At 40.9% G+C, this 18,020-nt stretch overlaps 1 protein-coding gene across 1 annotated transcript in view; it reads right to left on the reverse strand.

Annotated features, from left to right (window-relative positions):
- LOC122811629 (probable E3 ubiquitin-protein ligase DTX3) overlaps nt 1-18,020 on the reverse strand; it is a 1,276,614-nt gene that overhangs the window by 91,085 nt on the left and 1,167,509 nt on the right. The window contains exon 2 of the mRNA XM_044083604.1: nt 5,469-6,199. Coding sequence (XP_043939539.1) covers nt 5,469-6,199 — 731 coding nt within the window. The remainder of the gene's footprint in view (nt 1-5,468; nt 6,200-18,020) is intronic.

The raw sequence follows: 18,020 nt of genomic DNA on the forward strand, positions 1-18,020 counted from the left end.
CAAGGTGGTTTAACAGCTAACCCAGCAAATGTAAACTGGGTATGACTGAAGCCTGTTATTTGGGCTACGCAACAAGAAGGTGAATAGTAAAACTTTAGTCAGAAAAGGAAAGAGGCCATATATAACTGGCCCATACCTGCCACCAGAGGTCAAGGCCTTTTTGAGATTGAGCAACTACTACCACAAAATGTTGCCAATTAACCAAGGAGAGAGCCCCCATGGACATCAAACGGGAAAAAAACAGACAAGGTATTAAAGAATTTAAACACTAAGTTGTTTTCTGATCCCATTCTGCTCTCCCCAAACTTATATAACAGTTTGTAGTGTTCACAGTTACCTCTGAAGTAGGCTTAGCAGCACTACTGGCAAAAGTTGTTAAAGGGCTGAACACCTAATCTACTATAACAGATGTTAAGCAACACTGAGCAGCAGTATTCAGCAATTGAGTAAGAGCACTTGGCTATTATAAGGGTTTTGATTTCCCTTAAGTATTATTTTCTGGGCAGAATTTTAATTATTTATGGACCATGCAGTCCTTACATAACTACTAACAGACAGTAGTCCTAAGCTTGTCAGGTGCATATTATTATTACAGCCATTCCTGTTGAAGATACTACACTACCAAGACTGGCATTGTATGAATGCAGATGAGCTGTTCTGGCCTTCACCCCATCTGCAGGCAAAGCAACTGATGTTCCTATGCTGGAGAGCTGCCAGTTTGAAACTTAACACCAAGGGAAGTATTGGGGACGATAGGAAAGTCTCAACTTAACCCATGTTGTACATAAAAGGGTCTGTTATTAACAACAGATACAAGCTTTACAAGAACAAAAACTTAAAAAGTCATGTGAGGCTTAAACCAGCTGTATATGACGCCTGAGCTCTAAATGAAGTTAGAGAAGCTTACCTCTTATCAAAGAGGGATTTCTGGGGAGGAGTTCCACCCATACTGAGCGCTAGATGAAATGTTTGGAATTGTGGAGCCGATATCCTGTGAAGGAAATTTGAAGGAAGGCTGTTGTACTTTTAGAGCTTGACTTGCGTATGTCTTAGACTATTGGGAGTCTTCCTCATCTGTGGAACTATTTCTACTTGTGATGTGAGGGTGAGAAGGAAAATACTTGTGAACCATGAACATTTCTGGCTCAGATTTGAGAGACGTGAAAAATTGCCAGGAGACTGCCCTACTTAAGTAATTATTTTTTGAAGATGCTAAACAGAAACTCCTGCAAGCTGTGGATATTTTTGGACCTGTCTGGTGCATGCTATGGCCCACTGTGTTATGACATAATGTCTCACTGTCACTTATGTTATACAGTTGCCTTTCATCTCCAAGCCATTTCTGGCTTTACTGGCAAATACATTAGGCAATTTCCAGTCACACCACAGTACTTTATTTGCATACAATAAGGAGTCTTTTAAGGTATTTGTAAAAGAACTGCAACAAATACAATCATATTAAGTTCTGCCAATTAAAATAATCTAAATAGTAAAAGCAAAAAGAAAACTATTTGCTATTTAGATAACAATATAGTGAACAAATATGCCCTCAGAGGGCCATGGCATTACTTCTCAAAACTCTAAACTCATTCTCAATTGTTTGTCAACAATGGTTATACATCCAGATTCTCTGACTGGTTTGCTGTTTGTGAAAACATATAAAAGGTACCCATAAGTGAAACTCCTCCTTTTATACAGCTTCATGCTAAACACATTTCTTATTCAAAATGCCATTTATCAGGTGTTATGCCCAGATGCTGGTCAGTATAAATACGACTGACATTTCTTACAAAGTTGTCTTTCAAGCTGTTCTGGCTAAAGAACCTTTGCTAACAGGTACTGCAGACAGACTATGTTGTTCCCACTTTAAAATGCTACCATAACCTTCACTAAATTTCAACTTTTAGTAACCCATTTGTCCTTTTTTTAAATGCATTTAGAAAGCATTATTCCAAAATGCTTTAAAATAATTGGTCAAACCTCGGAAATATTAGACCAGTATTTCTGCATAAAAAAGACAAGTATGTACAATACTGACTCTCTACAACACTGACTCTCTACAGTAAAGTGTCAAATCTTAATCTCCAAAGAATTCAGTCTTGAGGCAAAACCGCAACCACTACAAATTTATTAAAATAAATGCCAGTAATGACCTTTTAAAAACGTTTTCGGAGAAAAACCCAGACTTCATCAGATAATACAATTTTAGTTCAAATGTTGTTTAAATACTAGTCACAAGGTACATTCAATAATGCTGAATTAATTGACAATCAGAATTTAAAGCACCAAGTCCCATTGTGCATAAATATATTGTTTATACTTTTTATCTACAATCAAGTACTGAACAATAAAAATTCTTCTAAAAAATTCTTATAAAACATATACTTTATAAAAATAATAGTATATAGCTTATAAACATATACTTTATAAAAATAATAGTATATAGCTTAATCCTTTGAGCACAAATAATATGTATAGCCCTTACTAATACACTTTTTAAAAAAGTTTCATCATATATAATATATATGACGTCTAAGTTTTGCTGCTCTTAACTTGAGCAGTGGTACAATAGATATATTGTCATTTAATCCTGGTGTCCTGTTGGCTTCCAATATTATTTGCTAATAAGCCTCCCTGTACTCTAATTTTGTTTCCCAAGGGCCACCCCTGGCTTCCCTAGGCAAAGTTTCCAAAACAAAAAACAAAAAAACAAAAACTTGGCTTGATTACACACCAGGGTGTGTTTAAATCGAGCATTTTTAGAATTTCGTTTCTGAATTTCATACATGTGCTCATATATTCTACATCTTAGATGTCTCCCAGTTTTTCCGACGTAGAACCCATCACAAGTTTGGCACATAGCAATATATACTAGCCCCTATGTATTACAATTTGAATAAGAGGAGGCTATGATCCATCTATTTCTAGCTGAAATTAATACTTTATCAGTATGGGAAATGCTATAACATTGTGAACAGGCCCCACACTGGAATGTGCCCCTACATTGATTGGAAAATGCATGAATACACCCTCCTTGTTCTAATAGACTTTTAATGTTACCACCCTTTCGAAAAACAGTTTTCACTGGTTTCCCTTTGAGATTAGGAAGGTCAGTAAAATCACTAAAATTTTCCCATTCTTTTTCCACTATATCTTAAATAAATACTAAAATGCCAAATACTGCTTATTAGAATTAGTTAAAAAAATCAAACAAAAACACACAAAGTGAAACATACACACACTATATTATAAACAAAGAAAGGAACTAAAGGAACTACATTTTCTTAAAAATGGTCTGAGAAACAAACAAACAAAAACATCCTTAAAAATACAAAAAGCAGCTATTGCTTACTAAATGTAATGCCAGACAAGGAAGGCATTATAGGGAAATGCAGCTTTCAGGGATGAGGAGGTCCTCTGCCTGTGGTGTCAGGACTCGCAACACCCGTGGTCTGTCCATTATTTCCCTATAATGTACACCTCGCCAGGCACTGCTGCTTTTTCAACCCCTTAGATATTTCATTCCATTTCTGCCACAAACTCAGATGATGTCCTTTTCCCTAAGGCATGACATGCAACTTTTTTTTTTTCTGAGAAAAACTGGAAAGCTTCTCTTTTTTTTTTTTTTAACACTAATGTTCTGTTTTAATCAGAGATGCAAATACATAACGGTATTATGTCACCTCACTGACCAAAGTTGCATCTCTTTGTAAGCATTCATAAGATGAAGAATAATTACGTAAACTCTTAAGTCTTTCTGTGTAAGGTGGGCATCACATCATATTGGCCCTCTAACTTTTTTCATACGGTTCTCCTCAAAAGACTACACAACATGTACATTTTTTACCTTACAGAGTATAAATGATGTAAAAAATGGGGAAGTAGCACTTTGAAACTTCTGTAACTTATAAACATTAGCAGAATACAATTTTTAAGGCATCTTTACAGACTGTCATTGTGATAAGTTAAGGTTATTCATATCTGTCATTTCAAATTATTTTACTGTATTAAATAACAGCATGTACTGGAGATAAGCAATTGTTTTTATTCTATTTTTGTGCAGACCTTGAATGCTGAAAATAGTTTGCTGTGCAGAGGAAATATGTTCCAGTGAGCCTGAAAGTGTGCGTGTCTTTCGGCTTTTCCCGGTTAGGGGTCGCCACAGCGGACCTCCGGACCGCTAATGATTGTCAGTAGATTTTTACGTGCTGGCTTGCCGGGCCTAACGCAAAACCTTCAACGAAGGAACGCCCATTCACGCATGTTGCCACACAGAAGACGCTCTAACTGAGAATCGAACGGGCAACGTCTAAAATTGAACTTATTTGCACAGCCTTTTTTTTCAGACATCTGCACCTGCAGGCCATCAGATCCCATGCTTTCATCATTTAGGCCATCATGGGGTTCTTAAACCTTGATAACCCCATCGTTGTTCTACTTACTGTGCACTGTTTGCAAAATGGGGGATTACACTTTCAGGCTCCCCCATTTTGCAAACAGTGCACAGTAAGTAGAACGACGATGGGGTTTATCAAGGTTTTACAACCCCATGATGGCCTAAATGATGAAAGCATGGGATCTGATGGCCTGCAGGTGCAGATGTCTGAAAACAAAAAAAAGGCTGTGCAAATAAGTTCAATTTTATACTAGTTGAATTTGATTCATAATACTGCTGAATGAAGCCAAACTCAGTAGTGCTTAGAGCTGTTATTATTGTACAAATGCCTGCTCAGTAAGCAGCTGACATTACACACAAGTGTTTTCATTACTACTGTGGCTAAAAGCTTGAATTATTTTTCTTCTACAAAATGCAGAGAAAACAAACATACTGGTTTTATGAAGGAACACACACAAGTAGACACACACACTATACTAATAGTCATGCATTTCTGATAAGTGTCAGTGTGTTAAAACCCTTCTAAAGAAAACCATTAGAAGAAACTAGCACCCCCCCCCAATCAACATCTTATGAAGAAATGGTTGGGGTTGGAATAATAGTTAAGATGTTTGACTCACAGACACAAGGTACAGTGTTGGATTCTCACCTCTGGGAGGGAAACTGTCTATGTTTAAAATGGCCCAATAAGGCAGGTAGCCTACTAATTACCTATGAACTTTATGTGGGAGATTATACGGTAAACACCTTCACCATTATGCCAAACAAAAAAGTGCAGGGTTTGATCCCCACATGGGGCAACTGGCTAGGCTTAAAATGCCCCATAAAGGCAGATAGCCTAGTACTAATCTATGAACCTATAAGCCCAGATTAATCAAATCCAGGGCTTCATTTGATTGTGAAATAAACTGTGTAAAATAATGGGAGACTAAGAAACTGCAATTTCAATAATCTTCTTCCACAGGCCATAATTCTACAAAAAGCAGTCATTTTGCATTTATACAATTTTACAAAACAAGGTCTACAGAAGGCGCATATGGATGATAAACAGAAATAAAATACAAAGTCATACCCCTTGAATTCCGGCAGGAAAACTGTACTCTATTACTATAGTGCCATGCTCCTCATAACCAGGTAAATGCAAGCCACAGTCTTTTCTGATCACCATCCTCCCATCTACTGGCTGGTTACCAAAAACTTTGCCATAAAAACGTCCACACAAGGGGCAGGTCTTCTTAACTTCCCAGGCACGAGCAATACACTCCTCACAGAAGGAGTGGCCACACTTTTCTAGTGTCATCTTCTTCTCAATTTCTCCCAAGCAAACTGGACAGATATTGTCTTGGCTATTTGATGAGGCAGCTTCTTCCTTTGAAACACTCCTCTTGAGATCTGTAAAGATTATTTTTGAGCTACATGAAGTCTGCACAATGCCACCATGAGACATTGTCGTCAGCACTCTACTTGGGCGATCACTAATTGCCACTGAATGGCGAGCTCTAGCCTCATCTTTCTGTGATTTTTTTAGTTCTCTCTCAGTTTTTTGTAGAGTTGATCTCAGTGCCCTTTTGACCAAAAACAGGCTGCTCCTAGCATGGGCTGCTCCAGAGGAATGTCTCAGTCTAAATGTATATGTGTCCAGTGTTTCCCCATGTGATAATATAGCAGTCTCGTGCTCAGCTTTAAGCCTTTCTATTTCCGTAGGGTTCTCTTCATTTAGGACGTCCCACACATACTTAGAAACTGTTATTTCATCACTGGAGTCCCTTGTCAAGGCAGTCACTGCAGACAGCATTAGAGATGCTGAAAAACAGAGGAAAATATACACATTACTATTATTAAATAATCAAGCACTCATTAACCAACGCATATAACTTTCATTCTGTAACTATCAACATACTGTATGAAATTTACAAAAATACTGTTTCATTCTGTAACAATTAATATACTGTATGAAAGTCCCAGAAAGTCTTCATTTACAGATTTGTATGTGTATTTATGTCAGAACATAGACTTCTAAGAAAGTTGAACTTCACAAGGTTGAAACCATATAAATTGGCTCAAAGTCAAACGACAAAAACAACAAAAAATCTACATTTTGCTGCATCCCCCAAACCCCATGCATATTATATATATATATATATATATATATATATATATATATATATATATATATATATATATATATATATATATATATATCAACTCAAGACTGCACTACAGTTGGGAAAAGGGTAAATTCTCCAAGCCCGGAAATTCTATTATATAGTCTCAACCACATGAAGTTCAACTTTTTGAAAAGTCTCTCTTCTAAACAGGAACCAAAAATTCACCAGCAGGTCAAATGGAAAACGCACCTTTATTCACAATATAACAGGTTGAGCGCTTTCATCAAAAAAGATGGACTTCATCAGAACAATAGGTACAGGCAGCCAAATTCTTAAATACACATAAACCTAACCTAATAGGCCACACACACCAATCACTTTAAACCTTAGTAATAAATTAGTTAATTAATGAATAATGCTAATTTTACTAAAAAACATTCTTGTTTAAAGTGAAACAAATCTTTTAAGAAACTTTCTTTAAAAAGTACTTGTTTAAAATGATTTTTATACTAAAATTCAACCTAAAGAACAGCAAAAACGTGAAAATTGATCCATTTTCTACCAGATACATTGCTGTTCATACCTTTCCAGCCTTTTATTTCAAGGCTGGTACAATAGATATAAAATCATTCAGCCCTGGGGGAAAGTTAGCAGCAAGCCTTAGTTGTCACATAAGCTCTTTTTTATTTAAAATATTCTTCCAATCCCCTCCCCTAGGGTTTGCTTAAATGACATCTAAAATACCAAATTTAAAACCTGAGAAACCATTGCATATTTTACTATGCCTACACAAAGCATTAGTTGCCTTTTCATTTTTTATCTCGTACAGATATTCATAGATCCTGGACTTAAAGGCTCTCTCTCTGTCTTCCCAATCTAAAATCCTGTGCATGTATTACACCTAGCCAGCTACACTAACTGCTTGGTGAAGCAGTTACCCTTCTTAAAAAATACTGTATCTTTAGTCCTATTATTTAAAACCAAACTTTCTACCTGCAAGATGTAACTACATTGTGCGCAACGCCCACAGGTTCTAGTAAATTCTTGCCTCTTGTCATTCTCTGTTGTTTAAATTACCTTCCAAAGTTCCCTTCAAATTATGACCAACCTTGGTGGAAAACAAGGGCTGGTCACCAACTGCCTGGAAAATATCATGGTCAACTTTAAAAATATTCCAATTCTTGCGAAGAATACTTTTTATTTCACTATGCAAAGGACTGTATTGCATAATACATGTTTGGGTGAAATTACCATTAACTTCACCTTTCTTGTTTCTAGTGTTCTGAATTTGGGTAAAATCAATGCCTAAAATAGGCTTATATTTCAAACCCCATTGCTCAAGAACCTCTGCCAAAATATTTTCCACAAATTCAATAGGCTGCCCCCTTCTCCACAAACATGTTAGCTAAACTTTTAAATTCCTGAACATCCTCCTCCTTATGAGAAGTCATTCGTGCTATTCTAATAGCTTGCCCCTTGACAATACTCTTTTTCTGAAAAAGGGGATGATGACTAATGAAATGAAGATATGAATTACAAAAGTTTTTTTCCCTATATATCTTAGATTTAAAACCTTGTTCATCTTTTATTATAGTAGTATCCAAATAATGAATTTCCCTTTCATGCAAGTCAAAGGTGAATTTCAAAAAACTTGTGGTGCTGTTCAAGTAATCAATAAAACCCAGAATTTGATCCTTATTTCCCGTCCATAAAATAAAAATATCGTCTAGGAATCTACTATATAGTAATATATCAGCAAAGTAACTACTCTGAAAAATGTATTCCATCTCCTACCCTAACATTACAATATTAGAATAAACGGGGGCGCAGGCCGCCCCCATTGCAACTCCCTTTATTTGTTGATAATATTGGCCTTCAAAAAATATATAATTGTTATCCAAAACTAAAGCCATCATTTCACAAACAAGCTTAACATTATCAGGAGAAGCTGGAGCAGGCGAATAAAGTTTTTTCAAAGTATTCAAATGCTTCTTTCCTGGGAATACAGGAAAACAACTCCTGAACATCAATAGTCAGGAAAATAACATCTGGAGACCAAAGGTCAGATTTAATTTGACTTAAGAATTCCCAGGAATCTTGAATGAGATGGGCGCCCTCCACAACATGTTTAACCATTTTATCCACAAATACTGCCAGACTATGCGTCTTGGACCCTCCTGCCGCCACTATAGGCCTAAAAGGGGGCACCAAAACATCTTTATGGACCTTGGGTATACCAAAAAATCCACGTACTTTAGGAAAAGAATTCAAAAGAAAATTACATGTCTCGACTAATCCTCTGCCCCAAAATATACTCTTCCAAAAAACTGTCGATACGCTGATAGGAAATGTTAATCTGATTTTTAGATACTTGTAATTTTCCTTTTTAAATAAAATAGCTTGCATAATAATAATATTATATTCTTCTGTGTTGAAAATCACCATGTCACCACCCTTGTCTAGGGTCATTATACGGATACTCTCTATCTTGTTTCAATTCATGAAGCAAATCCCTCTGTTTTTGATTCAAATTATAATAAAATTTCTTGTTGTCAGTCCATAATTTATAAATGTCTTCTTTTACCACCTTTTCAAAGGTAGCTATTAAAGAATGGAGGGGCGGGTTGTAAATAAGAAGTTATGTACCTACCATAACGTTCCATGTTAGTTGTCTTCTCTCGCCTTCTTTCTTGCTTGATGGGTTCGGAGCCGATCCTCGGCTCCGACTCGGCACTTGCTTTAGCTCGAGAACTCCTTTTACCAGCTCGAGGCAGCCCCATATCCCATGATGCAAGGCGGTAAGTACCCAGATCTCGTTTGTTGACAAAGGGCAATAACACCAAGCATAAAATACTTCCCAAAGGAAGAAGAAACTTACAGATGGAAAAAGGACCAGGTCTGAATGGTCTTTAGCATAATAGTTTCTTATACAAGGTCTGTCCAGGCCAGGGGGAAGGAGGGAGGGTCGCAAGAAAGAAGCGAGAGAAGACAACTAACATGGAACGTTATGGTAGGTACATAACTTCTTAATGTTAAGTTGTCAATCTCGCCTTCATTCTTGCTTGATGGGACCGCGTCCCTAGCACCTCTATCCTGGGTGGCTCAATGGAACAAACTCTTGAGGACTGTAGAGCCAAAACTGGCTCTGTCCCTGGAGGCCAAGTCCAATTTGTAATGGGAAACAAAAGTGTGAGGAGTGGCCCAAGTGGCCGCTGCACAAATAGTGTCCAAAGGAAGTCTAGCTTGAAAAGCTGTAGAAGTGGCTAAACTCCTAGTTGAATGTGCTTTAGGTTTTGAGCACAGCTGTTTACCCCTGAGCGTATGAATTTCAGTGATGACCGAAGAAAGCCATCTGGACAAAGTCACTTTAGAAACAGGAAGGCCTTTTTTATTATCCGCATAGGAAACAAAAAGTTGATCAGATTTTCTAAATTTTTTTGTTCTGTCCAAATAATATCCAAGTTGACGGTGGACGACAAGATAATGTAGCTTTTGTTCAGCTCTATCTGAATAGTTTGGAAAAATACCGAGATCAATGGATTGATTCAGATTGTTCTTTGAAGCGACCTTAGGTAAAAGGACGGATTAGTTCTCAAAGATACTCTGTCTTTGTGAAAAATCAAATAGGGGGTCGAACCGAAGAGCATGAACTCCAGACACCCTCCGGCCAGATGTAATACCCACTAGGAATAAAGTTTTCCAAGAAAGATATTTCAGGGAACAAGAAACAGCTGGCTCGAAGGGGAAGAATCAAGGATGTCAGCACTAAATTTAGATCCCACTGAGGAGGAGGATTCCTGATTGGAGGCTTTAGTAGGAAAATTCCTTTCAAGAAGGCCCTGCAGAGCCTATGGGACATAATATTATGATCTGCTATCCCGACATGAAAATTGGAAATAGCAGCCAATTGAACTCTGACTGTGGAAGAAGAGGAGCCTGCATGAAAAATCTCTGCTAAGAAGTCCAGAACTGCCTGAACAGGGGCAGTAAAAGGATCAATATTTTGGGCCTTGGCCCAATAAGAGAAACGTTCCATTTGCTTGTGTAAATCCTCCTGGTAGAGGATTTTAGTGAAGTTACTATGATGTCTCTAACTGGGTTAGAGATCAAAGGAAGCCTGGCTAAGGAAGGAAGTGGAGCAACCATGCTGTGAGGTTGAGAGAAGGGATTGACCGGTGCAGCTGACCGGATTGGTGAATCAGTAGATCTGGCACTGGGTCCAGATGCCACGGCTGCACCAAAAGATGATGATGGAGGAACGGAACCAAACTTGTCGAGGCCAGTAAGGGGCAATGAGAATCAATTTGGCTCTCAAAGCGGTAGCTTTCTGGATTACCTGAGGGATCAGAGGAAATGGAGGGAAGGCATAAAGAAGTCCCTGGGGCCAATCCTGGGTCAGAGCGTCTCTGGGGATGGCCTGATAGAGGGAAGAGGCTGAAGAAGTCTGGACATTTGCTGTTTTGGGGAGTAGCAAAAGATCGCAACATGGACGACCCCATTCCAGAAAAATCTCTTCCGCTATGGATTGCTTGAGAGACCACTCGTGAGGCATGAGGATAGCTCTGCTCAATCTGTCCGCTATAATGTTGGTTTTCCCAGGGATATGCGTTGCTACCAGAAACCGATGAGAGGAGATCGCCCATTGCCAAAGTCTGAGCTTCTCAACACAAGGGGTAGGACTTGGTTCCGCCCTGTTTGTTGATATACCAAACTACAGACATGTTGTCTGTGTGGACTGCAATTGTCCCTACGGGAAGAAAGTCGTTGAGGGCTTGCAACGTTAAAAGCACTGCTCTCATCTCCAGGACATTTATGTGCAGATGGTACTCGAGCGGTTGCCACGTCCATGAACCATCCTGCCCTGATAATGACCCCCACCCGATCAGGGAGGCATCCGTGGTGACAGTGGCTATCGGGGGAGGTACAAAGCACCTGCCTTGGTGAAGCTGAGACGATGTGATCCACCAAGCAAGATGTTCTTTGCATGTTTGTGTCACCAGAATCTGGTGACGCATTGGGAGTTGCTGGTATGACCACTGTGTGAACAGCATCCACTGAAGGAGGCGCATGTAGAATCGAGCCAGGGAAGAAGAGTAATGGCCGCAGCCATGAGACCTAATACTTTTAGAACCATTCTGGCCTGTACTTTCTTGCTGGCCAGAATGATCCTGACATGAGTCTGAATGTCTGAAACTCTTTGTTCTGTAAGGGTAGCTGACATCCGAACAGTGTTTAAGTTTGCCTATGAAGGTAATAGACTGGCAGGGCGATAAGGATGACTTTTCAAGTTGATTGAGATGCCCAAATGAGAACAAAGGTCTATTGTGTAATCCCTGGCTTGTATAAGCTGATGCCTGGTGGTGGCTGACAGGAGCCAGTCGTCGAGATACGGAAACACCTGGAATCCTTGACGTCTCAGGTGAGCCGTGACCACTGCCATGCATTTGGTGAACACTCTGGGGCTGTAGTGAGACCAAAGGGCAGGGCTCTGAACTGGAAGTGACTGGACCCCAGCCGAAGCGGAGAAATCTCCTGGGCGTCTGTGAATTTTGATGTGATAGTACGCATCCTGAAGATCTATTGAGCACATCCAGTTGTCCTTCTGTAAGAAGGGCAGAATTGACTGAAGAGTGACCATTCGAATCTTGTCTTCCTGACAGACTTGTTGAGTCTGCTGAGATCCAATATTGGTCTCCAGTCTCCCGTCTTTTGGGGACCAAAAGAACCTTGAGTAGATTCCGGGCTCTGAATGGTCTATTGTAACTGGCTGAATGGCTCTTTTTGCAGTAGTTTTGCGATTTCTAACTCTGCAATGTCCCTTAGACCGGGTGGTACATCTGGAAGGGAACTTGAGGGGAAGGGACTTTCCTCGAAAGGAATTATGTAACCCTTGGATATGATCGACTGTACCCATCTGTCTTGAGTGAGGGAATGCCAGGCTTCTGGGTACAGTGATAATCTTCCGACTGCCTCCAAGGAGGGACAGCCGGGCAACACCTCAGGGATGCTGAAAGGGCTTATCAGAGAGAGGCTCTCTGTTTCCCTGGTTCTTGGACCCCTCTGCCTCTAGAGCGGCGTCTGTTGTTACCCCCTCTGCCTCTAGGGGTAAACTGGCCACGTGAATCCGGCGTGACTCCTTGGGATTTACGGAACCACATCTTCCCACCCTTCTGTCCTTTTGGATAAGGCCTAGAAGGGGTGGAAAACGGACTCCAACAGCAGAAAGAGTCTTGCCGTCCTGCTCACACCTGGTCAAGGTTTCCTTCACCTGAGGGCCAAACAAAGCTGACCCATCAAAGGGAGAATTTGTGAAGGACGCCTTAAAGGGTTACAAAATCACATAGCCGCATCCAGGCTTGGCGTCTAAGAGCCACACCTGTGCCTGCGGCTCTACTCGCTCCATCCGCAGCATAAGATATTAGCCGCATGGAGGAGTTAGCAATGGAATTGAGGGTTCCTAGCTGCGAAGCAATCTTTTCTTGAGCCCCTGCAGCTGTAGGATCCTGAACTACTTCTCCCAGCTCCTTGAGGATATCTCTTTGGAGTCTGGTGAAGTGACATAGGTAATTCAGCGCGCATAGCAAAGGTCGCTGAGGAAAACATCCGCTACCGTACCTATCCATGGTCCTAGAGTCCTTATTAGGAGGATGGACGGGCACGGAAGGATCTGCAAGTTCCTTTTGGTGGCCGCAGCCACCACCATGGCATCAGCGGGACACCCTTGGTAAGGAATTGTTTGTCACTAGGGGCAGTGATAAATTTAGAAGGCCTCCTAGGGACTGGCTCTACAGAGTCAGGAGCTGCCCACGCCTTCGTGCAATAACCTGCATAAGGGGTCGAAGGCGGAGACACCCAGGAGGTGGAGGGCCGAGATCCAAACGCCTCTAGGTATACTGACTCATCCTCAGAGGGATTGTTGGTGGGCCAGTTTCCCTCTGTTTCAGAAGTTCTAGGATGTCTGAAAAGGAGACATCCTCAGAGGGGATCTAGGGATCCCTCTGACTCATCAAAGTCAGTATCCGACGTGACAGACTCGGGAGTCTACATGCTTCCTCTTACAAGTCCTCTTCCTAGGAGGATCTCCCGAAACATCAGGAGAATCCTCGGAAGAGGGGAAATTCCCAATGGGGAAACCTGAGGCGGAGGATCTCTGGGTCCTGTAGCAAGAGAAGTGGCAGAGATGTCAACAGGTACAATAGAGGGAGGAGCTACGGGAAGAGACTGCTGACTGATACCAGTGGCCAGTACACTCTTCATCACCTCAATGCTCCCTCCCAGGCAGGTCCGAGAGAACCCGCTCCAAGAGCTAGGAACTCCAGGGACCACCGAAGGGAAGCATCCGAGGCAGATGTCGGAGCCGAGCTCACCAAGGCCGAGGCTCCAAGGGGAAGAGCGGGTTCGGACAAGGGTCCGATGCCACTCACCCCTCGGAGGAGACCATGGAAGCCCGACCATGAATCCCTCTAAGGAAGAGGAGATAAGAGTAGAGGCTGAAGGAACAGAAGGGGTATCCGTCCTCCAGCCGTAGCAGTAACCATGCCCGAAGACTCCAACTCCAAGCTCTGGGGTAGAGTTGAAGGAGGAACTGTAACGGGGTGTGGACCAACAGTCGTCTGCTGAGACGGACTGTGAAGCATTTGGGCCAGTACCTGTGACTTGAGCAATCTGCTGACCACTCTCTAGGTCATGGTCTGACAACCTGGATGACCTTGAAGATCGGCTCCGATGGCTCCGTTCGATAGAAGAGGTGAAGCCGGCGTATCGGCTCCAAGGAGGGAGCCCTCGCCCTCTCCCGGGAATGCCCCACCGGAGCCGATGCTACAGATCCTGTCGGCGCAGACTTCTCGGAGCAGACAGAACGCTCGATATCGGCTCCAGCGAGCCGATACAGCCACCAAAGTAACGGTGTCGGAGCCGATCAGAGCAGACACCGATGCCTGTGCCACATGGGTGTCGGAGCCGATCGGAGCCGACATCGGTGGACAATACAGTTTCGGCACCGATAGCCATCGGTGCCGAAGGCTCAAGCCAGAATCGGCTCCAGCCGGAGCCGATCTCGACTCAGTATGAGTCGGGCCGAGGCCGCAGGCTTAGAAACAGAAGCCTGGGCCTTGGAAACTCTTGCTGGTTTCGGTGGAGCCGACTTAGCCGGAGAGCCCTCCGGCAGAAGGCCCCTAAGAACCAGTTTGTTATTCTCTCCTGCAGGACTCTCTGGCTGAAGGAGTGACAAATAGCACAGGAGTCCTGCAGGTGAAGAGGGCCCAGACAATACAGGCAAGAAGTGTGACCGTCTGTCAGAGACATTTTCTGACAGCACGAGTCACACTTCTTAAAACCTGAAACCCTCTCCTTTGACATGGTGCCGAACACACAATACACACACACACCAGTCAAAAATAAATTAAATTACACAAAATACCAAGAGGTATTCTATAAAAAACACCAACACACACACCCTAACAGGGGGGGGATGGGATAGGGGATAACTAAGAAAAAATTAAAAAAGACAGGGAATTTCTGTCAGCAAGGGATAGAAATTAAATTTAAACTATCAAAAAATTAGTTTTTGACTAAAAAGGGGCTTGAAAATCACAAAGTGAAACAACTTACCAGGAGCTGGTAAAAAGAAGACCTCCCAAGCGAAGCGGCAAACGAGATCTGGGTACTTACCGCCTTGCATCATGGGATATGGGGCTGCCTCGAGCTGGTAAAAGGAGTTCTCGAGCTAAAGCAAGTGCCGAGTCGGAGCCGAGGATCGGCTCCGAACCCATCAAGCAAGAATGAAGGCGAGATTGACAACTTAACATCACTACTTTTCTTAAAAATAAATTGGTTACTATTACTAACACTACTACTTTTATTTTTAGAAAACAGCACACGAAAATTGAACTTCCTTGTATACATTTGCACATCTAATAAAACTTACACTATGTCAGGAATTCTAGTGGGAACAAATTTAAAGCCTTTGGAGAAAAGGAAAAAAAATTCTCACAAATGATCTTGTCTGTATAATTATAAATATTAAAACCTTGAAAAGAGCAAACAACTTTAGAATGGGCATCAATCATTATTTGCCCCTGCCCCTTCCCCTATAGGAACTGTTCTTTCAGGGGGGGTGGATTGGAAGAATAATAAACTTGAGCTCCCTGTTGCCTGTTCGCTATTCTTTCCGAGCATCTCAGGGGCGGAAAATACCCTTGGTCTAAATGTTCTTCCACAAAGGAGTGTTCAGGTGGTGTTACACCCCCACTTTCATAAAAATCAAAATAACTCACCTCATCACAAAAACGAAGCTTAGATCTGGGCTGGGCCCATCCATAACTAACCTGTTAGTGGGATAAACAGTGTTGCTTTGATACTATTTAATATATCTATTCAACTTTCTCTTCTTTTTAAAAAATTGAAAATTACATTTTTTTATCAACCCTATCAAGAACTTTACAATAAAGTTCCTCGTATTGTGGAAACAGTAAATCATCCAAAATATTGGAGTTCAACTCCTCCACCTTTTTTTTGAATTTTAACTCTCATTTGTTCATGATAACATACCACTTTCTAAAGCAACTCGATTCTCCATTTATCAGACAGGGTAACAAAATAATTCACCATATCAGAATCATAGTAGAGATCAAAGAGGACTAAATGGGACCAATATATAAATGAAAGTCCGACAACTTGTCAAAACTTCAATCCACTGAATGGCAATTGATCAATCACAACTTGTCAATCAGCAGCCGATCAAAAAAAACAAATAGAACAAACCTTTTTGCAGGGGGGACAAGACCCCCTAAATTCCTCCCACCCTCTCTGCTAATTATATATACCAACTCAGACAACACAACACACTGGGGAAAGGGAAAATTCCCAAATCGTCGCCACTGCACCGTGATCTTGCACAGAACAGTTGCCGGCAGTTTTCCAGGTCTGACAAGCTGTCATTTAACAACTTGTAAGCAACCCATATTTATCTTAAGAAATAACTTTCCATATAATTTTGCCGAACTTACCTAGGACAAAAGAAGACCTCACCCCACCACCCCTTCTAAACCAGAATGCTTCCCTGTGCTTTGGAAACAAGCAGTCGGTACTCCTCTTCCTAAGGTAGACAATGTTACTCATCTTAACAGCTACAAATCCGATTCCTTCTTATTGCCCAATACAAGCTTCTGGAACTTGCTATTCTATGTCAGCTTAAGGACTATCTGAATAAATGCAGACTGCTCTATATGCAATGAATAGCAGTGATTCTGGGATGGGTTTTCCCAGTCTGCAGTAATACTTTTCTTGGAAAATTAAAAGGTGGTTTTCACCTTAAGGTTTCTAATGTCATTGACCATCTTCTTCCTTCTCCTTCTGATTTACTTCTACAAGTCCTGACAACAACCACAAAATTTTACCTCATTTGGCAACTAACACTGCCAAGTGATCTTTCGGAATCTTTATCAATACTGCCTTAGTCAAGCCCATACTCTTACATAAGTATTTGCAGGTCCAATGTAGTCCATAATATTTTTTACCTCCATTAGCCTTAACAGCCTAGATCTAAATTTCCTTGTATACACAGATAATCTGGTTATGTCTTGAGCCAGTAGCTCCCTGTCTGTAACCAGATCATTAACTCCAGCAAGACCTACTAGCTACAGAAAGTTGGCTACACATCTTGTCTGCATACGTAAAATTTCCCCTGGAACATTTAACTCTATTTACTAAAACAATAAATAAACTGTTCACTACTTTAAGTATCTTGGAATCTGAATGTATATATATTTTTTTAACCCATGAAAACTACTTTGGATAGCCAATTCTCTGTCAATCTTAATTATCTCTCACTTTCTGGATACAAAAGCCTGAGCTGTCTAGTGCACAGTATTTATTACCTCAGTAATGCACGCTAACCCTAACCCTGCCTCCATCCAACCCTAACCCTATACCGTACCTTAAAATAACCCTTCCTGTAAAACTGCCACCACACAAGATACACTCCAACACACACTACAAACAGAAGATCTAACCCCTTACCTAACCCCCCACCCTAAAACACTTTAATTTGCATGCAAACACAAAACACTTCTACTCAAACACAACCATCCAAACACACACTTATGCACTCTAACCCCATCCCAATTTCTACTCACCATTTTTGATGAAATCCCTTTGAAACATTGAACATTCTTCTATCTGAATGTTGCCAATCTTGATCACCCTAGCGTTTTTGAAGAAAGCAACGTTCAACAAATGCATGGTGTGTGTGTGTGTGTGTATATATATATATATATATATATATATATATATATATATATATATATATATATAAACAATAAACACTGAGTAAGCATGAAAAGTACTAGAAGTACAAAAAAACACTTTGTTTATTCCAAGTCCCAAGTTAAAAACTTTCTCCACACAAAGTGGCTTCTTCAGGCAAATCTAAGTAGAACAAGTGCAACCACTATTTAAAATACAATGCAGAATGGTCACATGATATATGCTTGTCATGTGACATTTAAATACAATGT

The sequence above is a fragment of the Protopterus annectens genome, chromosome 9.part0, assembly GCF_019279795.1.
Source record: "Protopterus annectens isolate FY-2018-M chromosome 9.part0, PAN1.0, whole genome shotgun sequence".
Classification (NCBI taxonomy): domain Eukaryota; kingdom Metazoa; phylum Chordata; order Ceratodontiformes; family Protopteridae; genus Protopterus; species Protopterus annectens.